This window comes from Pipistrellus hanaki (assembly GCF_964339955.1).
Source record: "Pipistrellus hanaki genome assembly, chromosome: 5".
Lineage (NCBI taxonomy): Eukaryota > Metazoa > Chordata > Mammalia > Chiroptera > Vespertilionidae > Pipistrellus > Pipistrellus hanaki.
In genome coordinates this window covers 32209780-32231266 of record NC_140507.1, presented here as the reverse complement: position 1 = coordinate 32231266, position 21487 = coordinate 32209780, and the positions used below count along the sequence as shown (strand labels likewise).

The 21487-nt window shown below is 48.8% G+C and overlaps 1 protein-coding gene across 11 annotated transcripts in view; it reads right to left on the bottom strand.

The window, feature by feature from the left end:
* Positions 1-5632, bottom strand: part of ACSL6 (acyl-CoA synthetase long chain family member 6) — a 52848-nt gene extending 47216 nt beyond the window's left edge. For 2 of the 11 annotated variants that reach the window (XM_084886610.1, XM_084886613.1), the window contains exon 1: positions 5368-5630. In XM_084886610.1, coding sequence (XP_084742736.1) covers positions 5368-5416 — 49 coding nt within the window. In that variant the 5' untranslated portion in view covers positions 5417-5630. Of the gene's footprint in view, positions 1-4968; positions 5054-5367 lie in introns of all 11 variants that reach the window. The other 9 variants (XM_084886607.1, XM_084886605.1, XM_084886616.1 and 6 more) reach the window with 9 other exon arrangements.
* Between the last annotated feature and the right edge of the window lie 15855 nt (positions 5633-21487).

Sequence of the window (21487 nt, the reverse complement as noted above, 5' to 3'; positions counted from 1 at the left end):
GACCATCCAGTGATGTAGACCTTGACTGGGGCCTCCTTTCAGCTCTGTTTGGCCAGAGCTCCCAGCCTACGGGGAGACTGGAAACTTGGAGCTCTAAGGAAACAATAGGATCTTGTCCTCAGAGACTCTATGAATGATGAAACCAGTCACCCTACAGCTGCAGGTTCCGTCATTCATGCATCCATCAAACAGCTCCTCCTCTGTTCTGGGTTCTCAGCACTAAGATCGTCCAGTGAAGGCTGACCTGCCAGGAGTTCACACCTGCTTTCCCCTACTGCTTCTAGCATACGGGCATCGGCACCCATCTGGCATAGAGCCTGGCCCTTAGGAGGAGCACACTCAAGGTTTGTTGTTTGTTAATCGACTTGTGGTGAGAAAATAGCTTATAAAAACATAATCCTAGCCTATATAATCCTATATAATAAAAGCATAATATGTAAATTGACCTAACAGCAGAACAACCAGTTGCTATGACACACACTGACCACCAGGGGGCAGACCCTCAAAGCAGGAGCTGCCCCCTAGTGGTCAGTGCGTTCACACAGGGGGAGCACTGCTCAGCCAGAAGCCAGGCTCATGGCTGGTGAGTGCAGTGGTGGTTGGTGGGAGCTTCTCCTGCCTCTGCTGCAGGTGGGCAGTAAGGAGCGAGAGGTCCCTGACTTCGAGAGCCCCAGACTGTTAGAGGGATGTCTGATTGCTGGCTGAGACCTGATTCCACCAAGGATTGAGCCTAAACCAGCAGGAGGATATCCCCCAAGGGGTCCTGGACTACAACAGGGTACAAGCCGGGTTGAAGGACACCCCTCCCCATGCACCCTATGCACAAATCTCATGCACCAGGCCTTTGGTTATTAAAATAAGCTATTCTCAGGGAAATTATCATATTAGTTATGTATGCAATTATGCTGATACACACTGTGTGGCCGGCCCTCAGTTGGGGCATAGAGAGCAGGCACCTTGGCCCTGCCCTCAAGAAGATCAAAGGGCTGGTGGAGGAGGCCAAAGGCTGTAGTTCAGTGGGACGTGTGCCACCAGAGATGCATATGGCTCCTGGGGTGCAGGGACAGTGTCACCTTAGCTGTCCACGTGCCCAGTTTGGGCTGTATGTCCTTGATGCAGTCACCACACAGAATGAAGTCCACGCTGCCTGGCCTAGCACTCTAGGGCCTGTAGAGACCAGCCCTGGTGACCTCTTCAGTGTGTCCCTCATTCCTGTTGCCAATCTTTCCCCACAAGGGTCTGTCTGCCCGGAATGCCTTTCTTCCCCTTCCTTTCTGGGCAGCCTATACCCCCTTTCAAGCTGGCCTGATTCACGTTGCTATAACTTTAGCTAACACCAATGAGTCCTTCTCCTGTGTGCCAGCCACTGCTCTTATCACTTCACACCTGTCCTCTCTCTCTCTCTCTTTTTAAAAAAATATATTTTATTGATTTTTTACAGAGAGAGGAAGGGAGAAGGATAGAGAGTTAAAAACATCCATGAGAGAGAATCATCGATCAGCTGCCTCTTACACACCCACTACTGGGGATGTGCCCCCAATCAAGGTACATGCCCTTGACCGGAATCGAACCTGGGATTCTTCAGTCCGCAGGCCGATGCTCTATCCACTGAGCCAAACCAGTTTTGGCCACACCTGTCCTCTCTTAAACCTCCCCCTGTCCAAGGACCGCTCCCTTGCCTGTGCCCTGACAAGCCTGCTGAAGGGGCTCAGATGCTGCCTGATCATACCTGGTGGCCCCTCCCTGGACTGGGAGTCTGACAGTGAGGCCTGGCTCACAGCTCTTAGGAGCTGCTTCATCAGTGAACCTCCCTGTGTCTCACCTATTACATGGGATGAGAGCACTGCAGTGCTGTGGGGAGGATGAAGGGAGAGCTTGTAGAACGCAGTGTGTGACACATGGTAGGTGCTCAGGGAAACGGCAGTCAAGTCAGCATGCCTGCAACAGCACTTCCCCCATAAAAAACTCCCCCCTCCCCTGGCACTTTATTCAGCAAACATCTGAGTGCCTGCCACGTGCCAGGCACCTGCTAGTTACACAGTGCAGCTTCTTGCATACAAACACCTATCACTTCTGCCGCTTTTTGCAAACAAGCCAGAGCTTCGTGCTCACTTATCCTGCTTGCTGTGTGTCCTGGGCCCCAACTGCGGCTGAGCCACATTCAGCCTTCTGAAGGTCAACCTCTGAGCCCTTATCACAGGAACACAAAACTACCCAGAGAGCAGAAATGGCCTGCTCTGCTGCCCCCTGGTGTCAGTGAGCTCTCACTGGAGCCACCTCTGTGTCCTCCCACAGGCTGGGTTGGATGAGAAGGCTCGGGGGTCAGAATTCTCCCACATTATGGTACACCACGTGCAAACCCAGGCTTTCTTTTGTGAGGTTTGTTCTCAGTTGTTCTGCTTGGAGTTCCACCACCTATCGAGGTCCTAGCTGGCCTCAGACCTCGTACCGTCCTCCACCCTATGGGAGCTCAGGATGGGGGCGAAGATCGGATAGGGCTGAGCTGAGCCAGGCAGTGCAAGCCTGCACCTGCCCTGGACACCAAGAGCCAGCTGGCTTCCACACCAGACTCTGTCACCAGGGCCACCCCCAGGGTCACAGCTGAGGCTCCCACCTCCCCTTTCCTGGAGCTCAGCCTCAAATGGGCCGCCCGCCCTCGGGCCACATCTATTTCCACACACATCACAACAGCCGCCCGCTGCTCCCCCAGGCTGCTCTGCCCCTTGCTGGCTCAGCCTGGCCACTGCAGCTTACTCGAGGGTTTCTCTGCCCCTAAATGAAAGCCTCTCCTCCCAATCCCCCTCCCACCCAGACTCCATCCTCCACCTACAACCTAGGCTCCCCAGTCACGAGACCCTGAAGACCCATCCCCTGCCATGGTGCTTACTCCACACCTCCGATGGCCCGATTTTCCCACCTGGTGTTTGGCCTCCCTGCCTCTGACAGATGCCCTTCGATGCTGCAAAGGTCCACTTGGCTGTCACTGCTGGCTGGGCAGATGGCTGAGCAGACCGGGCCCTGTACTGGGGCATGGGGCTGCATCAGCCTAGAGAAAGGGGAGCCCTCTTAGAAACTCTCCCACTTTACACAGTAGTGTCACGCAGGCAGGCAGGAGTGTCCGTCCGTTGCTCCCATAGTCCTCTGAGTGCTGACTGCCCAGAGACCGGGCACTGCATCTGACTCATGCTGGATCTATTTCATCTGTTTCCCTGTTTACTACTCGGTGCACAGGTGAAATGTGGGCTGGCTTCCTCGGAGGGAGTGGGACAGATGCAGCCCTCGCCCCCAGGGCTCAGAGCACATGGCTTCCTCTCCCAGAGAGTCCATTCCTCCTCCAGCCCATTCCTCCTCCTCCGGCGGCTCCCCCCCGCCCTTTTGGTCCACCATGCTCTTCCTGTCGCCCTGCTTGCCTACTCCACGGTCCAGGAAAGGGAAGGTGGGAGGCCTCAACTGTGACCCTGGGGGTGGCCCTGGTGACAGAGTGGAAGCCGGCTGGCTCTTGTAGAGGCAGTCTTGTCTCTATGAGGCTGGATTGTGGCAAAAAACAGATAACCCTTATTTAACAAAAGCAGATAACCCTTCTAAAGGATGACATCACCTCGGGAGTCTCCTGTTTCTGGCTGAGGCAAAGGATAGTGAGAGCTGCAAGGCGGAATTGGTCCTCAGTTTTAGCTTAGAAATCCCCTCTGCCCCAGAGAAAGGCTGAAGTCCCAAGCAAAGTGGACACGGGGTCTGGGAATGCCCCAGTGGGCGTCTGGGTGTTCTATCCAAGGAGACTACTTGTCTCTCAGACCAAGTGTGGCATCTTTGAGGAAATTCCCGTTTTCACTGAGAAGTTTGGCCCCTAAGGAGGCAGCTGCCACTTTACCAAGAGTCGCCCTGTTTGCCTACTCCACGGGCCCGCCCAGCCCCTCAGTGAGGCAGTTTCCCCATTTGGGGAGGCACCTGACACGTTGGGAAACGCTCTGAGACAGTGAGTGGTGGCTGTTGCTATCATCATCGTTTTGATAACTCCTACTCCTTGCCCCTGATCCAGCTGCAGCCCTGACCTTGCCTGCTGGTGAGCACAGCGGGCCCAGCGTGGCCCTGCGTGAACACGGGCAGACGGAAGGAGCTTAGGGAGAGACGGGGATTAGCGAGGCCGCCCCAGCTCCCCAGCTCCGGGGAGGTGTCCCTGTGGCCTGCCTCTGGGCAGCGGGCAGTGGGTGTGGGGACCTTGGGCCACTAACGTTCCAGTTTCAGGCCAAACACTTAGCAATGACTGGTCAGTTAAAACCTCAGATGGAACCCCAGTCTTCCAGATATTATCCGTGGAACACTGGACAAACCAATTCATCTCTGAACCTCAGGAAAAAGCAGAAAGCACCACCAACCTCCTAGGATTTGCTATGAATATTAAATAGCAGGTAAGAATTCCAAAGGGTGGACTCCCCCACTTTTTTGGCTCAAAAGGAATCTTTTTTTTTTTTTTTTTTTTTTTTTTTTTTTTTTTTTTTTTTTACCTCCTCTGATGCCGCTGTTTGAATGTAAAAATAATAAACACTAAAATTCATAGAGCATTTGCTCTGGGCTAGCTGCGGTGTAAGACCAGTTTGAGGTTCAAGCATTTCCCATACATTATCAGGCGGAATCTGCACCGGAGGGTGATGGGGCTGGGGTGGGGGACCTTTAGTGATAACACAGAAGGCTCACAGCGGAGGGCTGGTGCAGGCCGCAGACCTGGTGGATCAATGAGCCTGTGGGGAGACCCCAGGTGTGTGTGGAGGGAAGGGGAGGAGTGCTGAGCAGGGATGCAGAAGAGGTGCCCTCGGCCTCCTGAGAGACTGCAGGGGTGAGGGTGTGACTCCTGTGGGGGGTGATGGGGACACAAGCCCTGGGCAAAACTGAGGAACCAAGCGGACCCGCTTTGCTGAAACCTCTACTCTGGCGCGAGGCGGGCAGGGACGGGTGGTTAGTAGACCCCCTTACCAGGATCAGGAAGCCCCAGGTCAGTCCTGGGTACGTTGCTGACCCGCTGCAGCACCTCTGGGGCTGACACCCTCGGTTTCCGACCCTAGAGATGGACAAGGAGGCGCTAAGTCCGTCCCCGGACTGGGTCTTGGGGGACGAGTGGGCTCAAGGCCTAGTCTGATGGTCCTCGCCATCAGGCGAGAGGGGCCCGCGAGAACTGGAGGGACGTTGTCGTGGGGTCGCAGAGAGCAAGGCCCCTAATTCCTGCAGACCCTCCCAGCTGCTTCCCAAGCCCGCCCGGCGCCCGCCAGGATTTGGGGGGTGGTCACCTGGGAGGCCCGGGGAGGGGGTGGGGCGTGAAGGGACGCCTTGGAGCTGGGGCGGGGGGTCAGGGACAAGGACGGGGCAGGGACTTACCCGCGAACAGCCAGAGAGAGCCCCCCGAGACCAGGAAGAAGGTCAGCATGTCCGTCCGCGGGGCCGGCCCGGCCCGGCACAGCTCCCTGGCCCGCAGCCCCGCAGCTCCGCAGTCCAGCAGTCGCCGCGCCGCCGGGTATTTTTAGCCCCCGCCCTGCTCCGCAGCGCCCCCTCCCCGCGCCGCCAGCCCAGCGCCGAGCGAGCGAGCGCCGCGCCGGAGCCCCCGCCTGCCCGCCCGCAGCCCGCGGGTCCGGGGCGCCGAGCTCGCAGCGCAGCCGAACTGCCGGCGGGCGGGGGAGGGAGGCCGCGGCGCCGGCTTGCGGGCTCCGCCCCGCCCCTGCCCCCAACGTCAGGGCCCGGCGTTCTGGGGAAACCGACCGGAGGGCAGCGCATGGGCGACCGGTGCGGGAGCGTGGGGAGGCCGCACCTCCCCACCCACCGGTGCGCGGACCTCACCGCGCGGAGCCTGGCGTTTGTGGCCGGGCAGGATCGGGGGGTGGGGGGTGGGGGGGCTGAAGGGTTGCGGCCACCTGTCCTAGGAAGCATGCGTGTCTGTGAGCCGGCCCCCGCTGACGCAGACCTGAGACCCGAATTTGCAGATACCTGGATCCTCTGGGTGTCGAGTCTGCAAGGCAGAGAGGAGAAAGGGGCGGAGGTCCTATCTAGGCTCCAGCAAAGGGGCAGGGTCTATGGGGAGATTAGACCCAAGGTCAGAGGAGTTCCATGTAGTCACAGGAAGCCACAAGGAATCACACCACAGGTGTCTCAGAGGACACAAGCCATCGTGATCTTTATACACAATCGTACGTACCTCACAGCTACAGTGAATGGCCACACAGTCATCCCCTACCACAGACCGGCACACTGCTGGCTGAAGGGTTGGATACCTTCTGTTTCAGTTCTGTGATGGAAAGGAGGAAGCCTACGTTATTCGGAACGAAGTGTAGATATTCTGCTGGGCCCCGACCTACACCTGAATTTCAAGGTCACTCCTCCCTACTACTCCGTGCTTGTTCTCAAAACCTGCATGCCCACTAGGCCTCCAGCACCAAGGACAGTGCTCAGGCAGTCCAACCCTGGCTCTATGTTACCGTCCTCCCAGCGCTGGCATCAACGGACTCAGGAAGGAGAGGCCAGGAGGCCCGAAAGTAAAGGTCAGGCAGCAGAGGATGGAAGAGCCGGGGTCCCTTCAGACCCACCAGAGACCACCTACCCCGTGTGCATGTGTGCTCACAGCTCAACAGCTGGGGCACGGATTTGTGCAGGGGCCTGTGCCTGCAGTGCCAGAACATGGCATTGTGTGCCCAGGGCTGTCTGTGTACACCTTGTAGGTGCAAGTGTGCACATGTCTACTCATGAGACCTTTCCTGTAATTACAGCAGGACCTCCACCGTCTTCCCTGTCACAGGATCTGGACACCTGGGAAAGCTGCTCCTGCTGGATCTCTAACAGTCTAGTCAAGATTTGGATGGAGTCCCTCATGTTCCAAGTTGGGCAGGGCCCTTCCAAGAGGGTGTCACATGACTGTCAGGATGCCCCCTCCACACCCACTAGCAGCACATTAACTGAAACCTGCTGGTGCTCAGGAGGAGACCCATGGGGAACCAGAAGACTGGGCAGAAAGAAGGTATCCCTGCAGACCAGATAGGAATAGAGAGGTGGGCAGACAATTTCTCCATAAGCCAGAGTCCAGCAAAGCATTTCTTCACAGAACAGGGGGCCCAGGAGCCAAGCAGCCAGGCCCAGGCCCAGGCTCCTCTGCAGCACTCCGCCGGAGAACTGCTCCAGGCCCTTGCATGGCTCTTGGCAGCCTCCTCCCTAGAGTGATGTCATGGGACACATTTAGCCTGGCCTCCTGCAGAATGGCGCATCCAGTTACTCTTCCTCAGAAGCCTCTGCTACTTGTAAATATTTTAATTCAAAAACCTGTGCTGGAGCTGTGACACTCTACAGCTTAACTGAGTATTTCTCTTTTCCTCTGACATTGTCAGGCCCCACTTGAAGGATGGGGACAGGAAAGCCCTGGGTCAGGCTGTGGGATCACGGCCAGGTATCTCTCCTCTCTGGGCCTATTACTATCAGAGTAAGGGGACTTATTCTTTCCTTTCCTGGACTCCTGAGGTCTCCTTCCTCTCTGTGGGTCTCCATCTATGGACCATCTGTTGGCCTGGGCAGTGGTGACTCTGAAGCCTGCAGACTGCATGAGTACAGCAGCCGTGGAACCCAGCAGGAGGGAACCCAGGGCCCAGAGAAATGGAGGCTAGGCTCGAGGGTCCTTGAACTTCTTAAGAAGGTCAGCCACAGTAGTGGCATCTCTTTTCACACCTACATCATTCCAGATCAGCATTTCTGACAGGGTGGGCAGGCTGATCCTGACCAAGTCTTCAGTCCTAGCACAGGGTCTGGCCCAGAGAATTTGGAGAACATTATTCCATTCAACAGAGCTGTAGTCTGTAGTCCAGAGAGAAGAGCAATCTCCTCAGGTCACCAGCCATTCTGGCCTCCAGACTTCCTTTCATTCATTCATTCATTCATTCATTCACTCACTCACACCTGAAAGAGTCCCTCTTGTCCAAGATGTGCCGCTTAGACCCGGGCCAGGTGGCTCCGTCAGTTGAAGCGTTATCCTGTGCACCAAAACGTTGCAGGTTCAATCGGTCAGGGCATATACCTATGTTGTGGGTTCATTCCCTGGTCAGGGTGTGTATGGGAGGCAATGATCAATGTTTCTCTCTCACATCAGTGTTTTTTCCTCTTTCTCTGTCCCTTCCTCTCTCCAAAAAATAAGTAAATAAATACAAGATGTGCCACTATGGCATGTAAATTTTTTTGAGCTGAAGCCATTGAAGACCCAGCAGGTTTACAAGAAACTTATCTCTCCCTTAAAGAATTTAAATTAAGGGCCTTGCCCATGATAAGAGTTATCACCAGAAGTACTTCTCTTGTGACCTATTTTATGGCAGGGAAAACTTGTAATGACTGAACATCTGCTCTTCTTATCATTCTGCTATGATCTTCTTCCCCGCTGAAACCCAAGGCACCTGACCTCCTTAGCTCAGACTGTCACATATATCTCATTTTAACTTCCTGTTCCTGAACCTCTCACGTATGTGGGATTCCAATGAAATTTGGTCATTTTCTCTTTTTTTAAAATTTTTTTTAATAAGTTTTTATTGTTCATATTATTACAAATGTTCCTTTTTTCCCCCCACCATTGCTCTCCTCCACCAGGTTCCCACCCCACCCTCTGCCCTTTCCCCACTCCCATTGTCCTCATCCATAGGTGCATAGTTTATGTTCAGTCTCTTCCCACGCCCCCCTCTCCCCTTTCCCCCAAGAATCATCAGTTCACTCCCCTTCCATACCTCTGATTCTATTATATTCAACAGTTACTATTGTTCATCAGATTTTTTTTTAATTCCCTTGGTTTTTAGATTCACTTGTTGATAGTTACGTATTTGTTGTTCATAATTTTTATCTTTGTTTACTTTCTCTACTGAGAGAACCCCCTTCAGCAATTCATATAATTCTGGTTTGGTGGTGATGAACTCCTTTAGCTTTTTTTTATTAGTGAAGCTCTTTATCTGACCTTCGATTCTGAGTGATAGCTTTGCTGGATAGATTATCTTTGGCTGTAGGTTCTTACTATTCATTACCTTGAATATTTCTTGCCATTCCCTTCTGGCCTGCATGGTTTCTGTTGAGAAGTCAGCTGACAATCGTATAGGTGCTCCTTTATAGGTAACTACCTTCTTTGCTCTTGCTTCTTTTAATATTCTCTCTTTGTCTTTTGCTCTTGGAATTTTAATTATGAGGTGTCTTGGTGTGGTCCTCTTTGGATTCCTTTTGTTTGGAGTTCTGTGCGCTTCCTGAACTTGTAAGTCTAATTCTTTCACCAGGTGGGGGAAGTTTTCTGTCACTATTTCTTTCAGTATGTTTTCGATATCTTGCTCTCTCTCATCTTCTGGGACCCCCATAATTCTGATGTTGGTTTGCTTGAAGTTGTCCCAGAGGTTTCTTACATTATTTTCAATTTTCTGGATTCTCTTGCCTTCTAGCTTCTGTGGAGCAGTGTCTTCTGGCTCTTTATGTTCCAAATCTTTGACTTGATTCTTGCGATCTTCCCTTCTGTTTTTAGGACTCTGTAAAATATGTTTTATTTCAGACAATGTATTCTTTATTTCTTGTTGATCCCTTATCATTTCTTGTTGATCCTTTATCATTTCTTGTTGACTCCTTATTAATTCTAGTTGATCTCTTTTCATATCCTCATAGGTCTTATCCATCTTTTCTAGGAAATTCTTGAAAAACCTTATAAGCGTAGATTTGAACTCTATATCCAGACGCTTTTTGTCCTCCATTTCTTTCGTTTGTGATCTATTTTGTTGTCGAATTTCACAGTTACAGATGAGACGGGGTTTCAGGGTGGAGCCTGCAGCTTTGGCTTCCGTCAGCCCCGCCCTATGGGGGTCCTTCAAGTGCTCGCTGCCGGTGCCTCTGAGAGAAAGGTGCCCTCGATTTTCGCCTGCTGCCAAACAGTCTATGCTAGGGGTGTCGAACTCAATCATAGAAGGGGCCAAAATCTAAAATCCAGCCTAAATCGCGGGCCGAATGGTTTACTGAACAGTCATAAACCGACAATGTCATAAACTGACAGCGGAGTGCAGTGATGACAGCGCGGTGCGGGCCACATTGCAAGGCCTGGCGGGCTGGATTTGGCCCGCGGGCCTTGTGTTTGACACGTGTGGTCTATGCTCTCCCCCAATGAGCCTGGTATTGGGGTTCAGTTCAGTTGGAAGTGGAGTTGGAGGTGGCGTTCAGAGCAGTCTGGAGCCCCAGTCTCCTTCCGGCCAGGGCAATCCCGCGGCACAGCCGGCCGTCCCTTCTCTGGGGGCAGTGTGCGCGCCTCCAGGACCTCCTTTCACGGCTTCCCCGGAGTCCCGCCTTACAGCCCGGCTCCCTATGGATGAGCCTGGGTCCCCGGGGTCTGGGGAACAGGTTCGGAGCAGTCGGGGGCCCAGCACAGTCGGAGTTTTATCTCCTTTCCGCTAGGGAACGCCCGCCAGGCACTCCGCCTCACCCTCCTCTCTGGCTCCGTCCTCTCCTCGCGCTGCGTCTCCGTACCTTGGTCTTTTCCAGCTCCTCCGAGCCTCCTTCTGGTTTTCTCCTTGCTTCTCGCTGTAGAATTTCCAGTCAGTCAACCTTCCTGTAGTTCTGGGCAATGTCCATTTTATATTTTAGTTGTATTTTATTGAAATTGTTGTGTGTGGCTGTGGCTAGGTCTTCACCTGGGCGCAGCCATCTTGGATCTCTGGTCATTTTCTCTTATTAATCTGTTTTATATTGTTTTTTTTTCCCCTGCTTTATTTTTTTAAATATTTTTTATTGATTTTTTTACAGAGAGGAAGGGAGAGAGATAGCTAGAAACGTCGATGAGAGAGAAACACCAACCAGCTGCCTCTTGCACACCCCGCACCGGGGATGTGCCCTCAACAGGAATCGAACCTGGGACCCTTCAGTCCGCAGACCAATGCTCTACCACTGAGCCAAACCGGTTTCGGTTGTTTTATATTGTTTGAATGAGTAGACCAGCTGGAAGAATCTAGTGGGATAGGAATAAGTTCCTTCCTTCCCCCAAACACTCATTAAGCTAATGCTAGGGTGTGGGGAGACAAAAAGAATGCAGAAGTAACAGCAACCCAGGGTAGTGAAGGTGATGACACACATTTGATCCAAGCCTAACCCAAGGAAGACCTCCTGGAGGAAGAAATATTCAAGTGGGCCAAGGACACCACACCCAGCCCTGCCTGTGATTCTGTTATGCTGTGCAACCCTGGCCAAGCCCTTGCCTCTTTCTATGCTCACTGGTACAAGTTAGGACTGATCTAGAGGCTTCTGGGTGTAAAGACTAACTTGCCAGGACTCTGCTGACTCTTTTTCATCACAAGTGACCACTCTCTGGTTGATGAGGCCCAGTATCCAGTCTACCAGTGGCCCTAAGAGCCAGACAAGGATGGCCTCAGCCAAGCTGGGCTCAGGTCTCCTGCAGTTAGGACCCCTGAGCCATGCTTCTCTAGCAGTGGTGGACCCTCTGTTATCTGAACTTGCCAATATTTTTTAACCCTCTCCTTCACATTGTAAATACCTTCTTCCCAAGGTAAAACCCAGAAAACTCTCTCTTCCAGCCTCCCTTGTAGAAAGGGGTGGATAAGTGACTTAGTCAATACCAATGAGACAAAGTCCCATGAGTCTTTGATTCCAAAGTCATCAATGAACAGAAGAAAGTCCTGCAAGTGGTCGCCATCTTGCTGGCACAAGGCTGGCAGCAGAAGCTACAGATAGTGGATGGTTTGTAGAGTTGTTCCTGGAAATCAAGATTTGACCCTGTTTCTGGAACCCTCCCTCCAATACTGTAGAACTACCTAACATTCTTTAATATGCTCATTTTTTTGCTTAAAAGAGTCAATATAGATTTTGTTTGCAACCAAGAACTCAGACTGACCTACTCATGACCCTATTGCTAATGTCTTGCCAGCCCTCTAGAGGGTGTGACTAGGGGCAGGGCACACAGCATGCTGCACCCCACCCCCTCACTGCTGCAGATGGAAGCTCTGGCCGGTGTGCCCAGGTGGGCTGAGCCAGGCCTTGGTTTCTCTTTACTCTGACAACCACCAATCTGGAGAGCTGAGCCAAGAACTTGAAAAACTATCAGAGCAAAGTCTTTGAATATACGATGAAATGGTTGAAGAGTTAGAAGCAAATGTTCAACCCATGTCTTATATTGAATAGTAGAGTCTCCCACCACGACTAATAAAATTATTCAATGTAGAAATGTTTGAAAATACAGAAAAATATAAACTAAAATCACTTAAAAAAAAACATCAACTAAAATCACTTGCAATTTCATTCCCCAAGGATAATGGCCAGTGCAATATTCCTAATAATAATAATATCAAACATTTATACAGTGTTTAGTGTGTGCCCGGCATTATTTCTAGCATTTTACATATGTGCTATGGACTGAATTGTGTCTTCTCATTTATATGTTGAAGACCTAGCTCTCCATGTGATTTTATTTGGAGACAGGGTCTTAAGGAGGCAATTAAGGTTAAATGAGCTCCTTTGAGGGGAGTCCTAATCCAAGAGGACTGGTGTCATCTAAGAGGAGACAGTGACACTGGGGAGTACGTGCACACTGAGCAGCGGCCACGTGAGGACACAGCGAAATGGCCATCTGCAAGCCAAGGAGAGAGGCCTCAGCAGACACCAGCACTGCCAATGCCTTTATCTTAGACTTCCAGGCTCTAAAACAGTGAGGAAATAAGGTTTTAATTGTGTATGTGCTGGGGACGTAGCTGTGAACAACCAAACAAAGAAGGCCCTGCCCATGTGGAGGGCACTTGCTCTATTGAAATGCCATTGCCCAGCTGTCAGACATGAGTTAACCCACTTATGTGAGACTTCTTTTAATTAAAAATTCTCTGAAACCAGTTTGGCTCAAAGGAGCAGGGGTCTTCAAACTACGGCCCGCGGGCCACATGCGGCCCACAGAGGAGTCTGATCCGGCCCGCCAGGTTTTTTGGGCAGTGAGCGCAGCCGAGGTGTTACAGTAGGAATTAGTAGTTCATATAGTCCGGCCCTCCAGCTCTCTGAGGGACCGTGATCTGGCCCCCACTTTAAAAAGTTTGAGGACCCCTGGAATAGAGCGTCGACTTGGGGACGGAAGGGTCCCAGGTTCAATTCCAGTCAAGGGCATTTACCTTGGTTGCGGTCATATCCCCAGTAGGGGGTGTGCAAGAGGCAGCTGATCGATGACTCTCTCTCATTGATGTTTCTAACTATCTCTCTCTCTTCCTCTCTGTACAAAATCAATAAAAAAAAAATATTTAAAAAAAAAATTCTCTGATGAGCCACCCAGACAGATACAAGCAACTTTTTTTTTTTTTTTTTTTTTTTTTTAATTAATAGAACAACTAATGGGCTCCTGGTATTTCCCCAGAGCCATAGAAGGACAAAGATAAAGGCCTTGGAATTTGCCCTGAGGCCACAGGGTTGGGAGAGTTAGGGCTGACCAAGCCCCAGCACTGGTCCCTGAGGAGACAGACACCTGTGCATTGGGTCAGGATTTAATGGGAAATATACCACATTTGTAAGGCTTTGCAAATGATGCACAAACATTTGAAGAAAACATAGATGAATTTTATATCATCTGCAGGTAGGGCAAATCTTGTTAAGCACAACAAAGAAGGCAGAAACCACAAAGGAAAAGACAAGTAGATTAAAAGATCTGACTATTTAAATGTCTGCATGTTAAAAACCACCATTAAAATTTTTTTAAAGATAAATAGATAACTTGCTGATACCTATTCTGTGGCTGATAGTATAAAAAATATTTATACTACCAGCCACAGAAAATGCTTTGACATGTAACAAATCAAGAAAATGAAGACAAATAAGCAAAGGACATGGACAGGCAATTAAAACAGAGAGAGGAGAGAGAGAGAGAGAGAGAGAGAGAGAGAGAGAGAGAGAGAGAGAGAGAGAGAGAGAGAGATGCTGCCCCTTCTCTGCCTGGCTGCCCACCTAGGTGAATGATGAAGCTAATGCCTCAATATCACCACCGATTTTGTGTCTCTTTCCTCCAAAGACTGCGGTGGAGTCCCCCGTCCTAGACATGTCACTGGGGTGCTGATCCCTGTTAGAGGAGGGAGGACCAACATTCCATAAACCGACCTCACTCACCTGGAAGCCCCAAGCCCCACCATCACTATCCTCATTTAGCCAGAATCCAGACTAGTTCCCGGGGTGTCCACCGAGGGAGCTCAGCCCAGGGCTTGGCTAGATAATCTCAACAGTAAAAGCAGGTTAGAGGTCAGGAGAATGTGTGAGCGTCTGAGATCTGACCACCTGCAAACCCTTTTGAAGGGCAGCTTGGCAAGGTGTGTTACAACCTCAACAGATTCTTAACCTTTCACTACACACTGGCCAGTTTGCATTGGAATTCACACGAAGGAGAAAAAAATCAGGACTTAATTGTTCACAAGGATTGCCATTGCAATATTATTTACAATAGTGCCAAGTTGGAAACTACCCAAATGCCCAATCACAAAGCTGCATTCACTTCTGTACATTCAGGGATAGTGCATGCTCTGCTCCCCATAAAAATGATGATGCAGAAGATTACACAGTGACACAGAGAGATGTTTGTGGCATGTGGCCAACTGGAAAATACAGGTTATAAAACAGTACATTCAAGGTGATTCCAATTATGTTTGAAAGCATTTACATGTTTATGGAAAACGTGGGAAAAGTTAATAGTGGTTATCATTGAGTGGTGGGAGAGTATGTTTTTTTTCTTTAGCATTTAATTGTATTTTCCGAATTTCCTACGGTGAATAGACATTTAACAAGCAAAAGTCTAAAATAAGCCATTTCCAGAGCCCTCTCCTGGTTCAGAAAGGGCTGGGGAGCTGGACAGGGAGAAGCAGGTCATGGAAGATCATTAGGAAAGTCAAAATGATGTTCCTGCCCAGCAGAGTCTGAGTAGAGGGTCAGTGCTCCTGGACTCTCACCTCCCGGCTCTCTTGGCATCTGCCCCAGGCTCCCCCTTCTCTCGTGGCCATTAGATGATTGAGCTGGGCCTGAGCGGAGAGGTCAGGGTTGGAGGTGGCTGTGAGGACCTTCAGAGTGACCCATGTATCTCAGGAAGGTGTTTGAGAAGGAGGGGAGCAGGGCAGGGCAGACCTTTTAGAGGAGGTAGGAGGAGGAGCCCTGGAGGAGGGCCAGGTGCCAGGGAAGTCAAAGGAGAAAATGTCCAGAAGAGCCTGGTGCATTCTCTGAGACAGGCGGAACACTTCCAATCCTCAGAGCTCATGACAGGGAACCAAAACATCAATGCCTAGGACATCACCTACAAGGAAAATAAAGCAGAGCTTGGAAGAGCACCCTCAGAGTTAAGAGAGAAACAGAGCACAACCCAAAGCACTTCCAAGGTGGGGAAAACCACTGGCTAGAAATCTGCTGGTTGTAGCCTTCCCTGGCCCGGTAGCTCAGTGGTTAGAGTGTTGTCCCAACACACCAAGGATTTGGGCTCAATCCCAGGTGAGGGCACATATAAGAATCAAAAAATGAATGTATACATAAGTGGAATTACATTCTCTCTCTCTCTCTCTCTCTCTCTCTCTCTCTCTCTCTCTCTCTCTCTCTCTTCCCCTCCCTCCTTCTCTCTCTCAAATCAATGAATAAAAAAGAAATCTGCTGGTGGCACCAGAAAGGTGCAGAAGGGCCTCTGCCTAAAAGACATGACCCCAAGGACCAGAGGCTGATCACCCAGAAAGGCAGGCTGGGTGGGGCCAGACATCCAGGCCAGCTGTCCTGTCCTCCCTACAGAGGCCCATGGAGGGGCGGGAACTTGTTCAAGGTCTCACAGAAAATTAAGAGGAAGACCAAACTGAAACTCAGGCATTCTGACTCCCAGCCTAATGTACCATCCATTACCCCTAGGGAGAATTATTTTAAATTTAAAAACATAAATAATCCAGGTATTATATAAATTATTTAAAGCTACATGAAACATTATTTGTCATCCAATTCAATTTATTTATGAGGTAAATCTAGAGAATTCCAAAACTTGGTGTGACATCAACATTTTAAACTGAAAACATAGGCCTATTATCAGATATACATATAGGCACTCAGTTTTCAATGACAGTTTAACAAAGGAATTAAATGTTTAAGATGAATTACACTAAAATAAAAAAGATAAGCTGTTTCTGGGGTGCCAGGATGATATGGAATGAGCAGCCGGGCCACACCTAAAGGTTTGTTGAGCTTCATCCAGGTGGGATTGCATAGTGAGCTCACAGTCTACCCCAGCAACTCTAAGATAGAAGCATTATTTATTATCACCCAAGACAGTAAGGATTGTCTCTGCAGCAGCCCTCACTATGCCCTTCCCGCCGCTGAGGGGGAAGAAGAACCTTCTCTCTTCTAGGTTCTTTCTCCCTAGGAAATAATTAAAGCAACACAAGGCAGGTTGATAAAAAAATGACCAAATTTAATTACATATGTGTGCATGAAACTCCACACACACACACAGGAGGTTCAGAGAGAGTGGAATGAGATATACGTGCCGTTCTGAGCTGAGGAGGAGGTAAGGTGCCTTGGGGCTTCAGGCGGGAGGAAGGTCACTGCAGGATGGATGGTAGGAAGGAAGTTATTTATGGTGACATGCCTATTATGGGCGAGGCCCCTAATTCAAATTCCTTAAGGGGGAGGTAAAAGGTTCTTGTGAGTCCCACGCTGCCACGAATGCCTTCAGCTCAGAATAATAGCCATGCCTAAGTGGCACCTTTGGGGAAGGCCTGTTCTGAACCCCTTCACCATCCACAACTTCACAACAGGAGCTGCCGTGTTCACACAGTGTGATGCTGTGTCCTGGTCATTGAGGATTCATCCAGGTGACCAATAACTGGCCCAAGAGCTGGCCCACCTGAGCTCTTCCCTGGGAATAGGAAATGAGAATTTTAGTCCTTTTATGCAGCCAGGGCACATGTGCAGAGGACATGAAAAATGAAGTAAATATGCCCAGAGATGCAGAGATGAGAAACAGAGGAATTCATGGTTGAGTTCTCTATAGGGCCAGGGAGAAGTGGAGGAAGGAAGTCAGCACAAAAATAAATGAATGAATAAACAAACAAACAAATAAATAAACAAACAAGATTAGAAGAGGGCTCAGTGTTACTGGACTCCTAACCTCCTGGGTCTCTTACATTGCATCTCAAAACGAGTCCCAGGTAGAGATGGTTAGCCAGTCCACGATGGAGCCTGAGCTTGTGGTGGCCTCACTTCTGACTGCACCCACCCCCCTGAGCCCAGTGTGAGAGGCCCGCTGCGCTCCTGCCTCTGGGGCATGTGAGATACTTCCCAGTGACCCTCTGGTCCATCTGTAGCTGGCTTGAGTAGGTTACGATTGCTTGTGGTCACTTGTAACGTACTACATAATTTTTCAGATGAGGATATTGAGGCTTAGAGAGCTGAAGATCCCTCAGGTCTGAGATTTGAACCCAAAGCCATTCAACTCCCAAGCCTGTGTTCTTTTCTTTCTACTTATTAATAAAAAAATTGGCAATAATCATATAAAGACCTTCCCCCTGCCACCCTACCTCCCCCACCCCCCGCACATGCCTTCAACCTCCCCCTCCCCCTTGTAGTGTTGTGCACCCATTGGTTATGCTTGCATACAAGTCCTTTGGTTGATCTCTTACCTCCCCAGACTGGGGGACGGTCAATGGGGGGAAAAGGAGACATATGCACTACTATTTGTAATACTTTAAACAACCATATAAAGAGGAATCCACAAGTCAACAGTTTCTCAATATAATCTCTTAAGATTAGGAGTTGAGGATTTCTTATGGAAAAAAAAAAAAAAGGAAAGCAAGAGTTAATTTCTTGGAAAGAGAAGGTTTGAATTCAGAATTCAGAAGCCAGTCTATTTTTAGTGGGTAAAGGTGGCAAGTGTGAGTGAGCCCAGCAACCAGAGTCTTTCCTCTCCTCCCTGAAGCCTCCCTGTGGTTTGTGCGGGGGGAGAGGGGGCAGGGGGCAACCCCGAAGGGAAGGAAATAGAATGACACCAACCACAGCTGTTGGTGATGATAGCAGGGAATCCACCCAACACACCAGTGCATCCCCCATACATGTGCTGTACAACTCCAATCCCATTCAAAAGAATATAAAAACCAAATATTTAATCTGTAGAATGAAATCTTCCAAAAAAGAAAAAAAAAAAAAGTAATAGAATGTAAAACACCCAGGACGGGCAGGCTGGGCCAAGTGTTTGGGGAAGAGAGGACACGTTCAGCAGGTGAATTCCCAGAAACCGAGGAGCAAAGAGTGAGGGAGGTGACTCAACCACCAACACCCGAGGAGGGTGAGACCGAAACCCACAGGGTCACCGTTCCATGGCGGAGAGGCCTGGTGCCGTCACCTCCTCCACTCCTTTCCATGGACGGGAGGCCTGATGCAGGGTGAGAACTGACATTTTTGTAATATTTAGCATTTTAAAATATGTTTTTAAATTGATTTTGAGAAAGACAGGGAGAGAGAGAAACATCGACCCGTGCCTCCTGCATGCACCCCCGCTGGGGATCGAGTCTGCAACCTGGGCAGGTGACCCGACTTGGAATCAAACCAGTGACTTTTCAGTGCAACTGAGCCACACTGGCCAGGGCCAATATTTAGTATTTAATCCAGGGATATAGTTCATTTCTCCATTCACAGAGTGTCCTTTTACATCTTCTATAAAGTTTTAGAGTGTTCTTCATGTAGACCCTACATATATGTTAATTCCCAATTATTTTCCTTTTTTGGTATGCTCAGTGGTTAAAGCATTGGCCCACCCACCAAAGGAAATAGAATGACACCAACCACAGCTGTTGGTGATGATAGCAGGGAATCCACCCAAAATACCAGTGCATCCCCCATACATGTGCTGTACAACTCCAATCCATTCAGATCATAGATTTGATTTCCAGTCAAGGTCATATACTTGGGTTGCAAGTTTAATCCCCAGCCACCGTGAGGGTGAGTATGGGAAGCAACTAATCGATGTGTCTCTCTGAATCAATCAATCTCTCTCTCTCTCTATCACTCTCTCTTTCCCCCTCCCTCCCTCCTTTCCACTTTCTCTAAGAAAATCAGTGAAAAAAATATTCTTGGGTGAGAATTAACAAAACAAAAAGGTAAATTATCTCCAAAGTTGTTTCTATTTAATGCCATCTCAATTTTAAACTTAACAAAAATGGATTTAAATTTAATTTAAAGAGCTTACATGTATAGTACTGGCCAAGAGATATTTTTAAAAGGAGAATACTACTAAAAATTAAAATGCCACAATAAATAATTAATAAATAACACAAACTTAAGTGGTACCAGCACAGAAGTAGACCAATTGATTAGAAGCTCAAATACTAAATGAAGATACTACATGAAATTTTAAAATTTTGCAACCCCCAAATATTTATTATATGAGGAGCTCTTACAAGTCAATTAGAACAAAACACATCCTAAGAGGAAAAACACATTCGAAAAGGTTAATCCTCACCCAAAAAGATGACTAAGCAATACAGAAAAAAATACAAATGGCTAATAAACATAAAAAGTAGTCAATATAGCTGGGACCGGTTTAGCTCAATGGATAGAGCGTCGGCTTGGGGACTGAAGGGACCCGGGTTCGATTCCGGTCAAGGGCATGTACCTTGGTTGCGGGCATATTCCCAGTAGGGGGTGTGCAAGAGGCAACTGATGGATGACTCTCTCTCATCGATGTTTCTAACTCTCTATCTCTCTCCCTTCCTCTCTGTACAAAATTAATAAAATATATTTAAAAAAATAAAAATAAAATAAAAAAGTAGTCAATATAAGTAATCAAAACAATTCAATAAAAATAAGGTACATTTTTTTTCTATCAATTAGCAAAGTTGAAAACATGATAATAGATTCCATTGGAAAGGACTGAGGACATAGGTATTGATCAGCCTTTGGGGGAGAGGGGAGGGCAATTGGCAAAATGTATAGAATGTTAAGTGGGCACATTCAATCCAGCAATTCTGTTTCTATGAGTTTATCTTTAGGAAATAATGTGCAGAAATAGTATCTATCTATCTATCTATCTATCTATCTATCTATCTATCTATCTATAAAACCCTAAGCAACTGGGCGGCCAGACTACCCGGCAAGGCAGGTAGCTATGATGCGCACTGACGGCCATAGGGCAGACGCTCAATGCAGGAGCTGCCCCCTAGTGGCCAGTGTGCTTCCACAGCTGGAGCGCCACTAAGCTGACCCACAGGCGCCAGATGCCAGGCTCATGGTTGGTGAGCACAGCTGCGGGGAGTGAGCCTCCCCTGCAGATCCCCCCCCCCTGCACTCCCCTCCCCCTGCGTTTCCCTCCTCCCTGAGGAGCTGGTGGCTAAGGCCAGGCTGCAGCTGCACAGAGGTCCACTGATCCCCACAAGCCAGGCTCAGGGCCCCCACCGGTGCACGAATCTGTGCGCCAGGCCTGCAGTACACTGTGTAAGTATTCAGTGATGTTCAGCATGATGTTACCTAAAGTATAAGAAATTCAAGGAAACTTCATTATCAACAGCAGTGGGTTAAATACACACAGGACAAAATACTATGCGGCCATTCAAAATAATGGCAAAGAGGTTCTTTTGTAGTTCAGAAGTGTGATGATTGGGTACTCATGTTCTTGTGTGAGATGTGCCTCCCTCAAACCTTGTTTCGACTTTGCCACATTACTGGTCTGAAGTGAAAAAATAATAATGATGGAAGAGATAATACATATGATATCAGAAAAAAGGTTACATTGCATCAAATGAAAACAGTTACAAAATCCATTCTTCTGACAAATATTTATTGAGTGACTACCATATGCTAATAAATAGCAGTGAACAAACTAAATAAAACTCCGGCTCTCATGGAATAGAACATTCCATTACAAATTTTGTAAACTGAAATGTAAGGTATGGTTCCAATTTTTAAAAAAGTAAATGTGGTTGGAAAAATGTCAGGAAAGACACAAACTGATGTGTCAAAAGTGAGTGATTGACCTTAACCGATTTTGTTCAAAGGTTAGAGCGTCAGCCCATGGAGGCAACTCTCTCACATCAATGTTCTCTCTCTCTCTCTCTCTCTCTCTCTCTCTCTCTCTCTCTCTCTCTCTCTCTCCACCCCCCCTTCCCTCCCTTCTACTCTCTCTAAAAATCAATGGGGGAAAAATATATCCTCAGGTGAGGATTACAAAAAAAGGTGATTACCTCGGAGTTTTGGATTCAGGATATTTTAACTTTTTTGTGTGTGTGTGCTTTTCTGAGTTTTCCAAACTTTTATTTTGTTGTTCTTTATTTTTTTGTTTTTCTCTTTTCCAACTTTTTTTTATAATAGACATATATTAGATTTGTGGCCAGAAAGAAAACCAAATGTCACCCTTTTTCCCCGCTCAAAGAATGCAAGTAGACATATATAATATGGCTTTTCAAAAAAGGAACCTTTTTTCTTTTGTAAGTACAGGCAGGATGAGGTTGGGCTGTGGCTCTGGGAATGGAGGTGAGGGGCACAG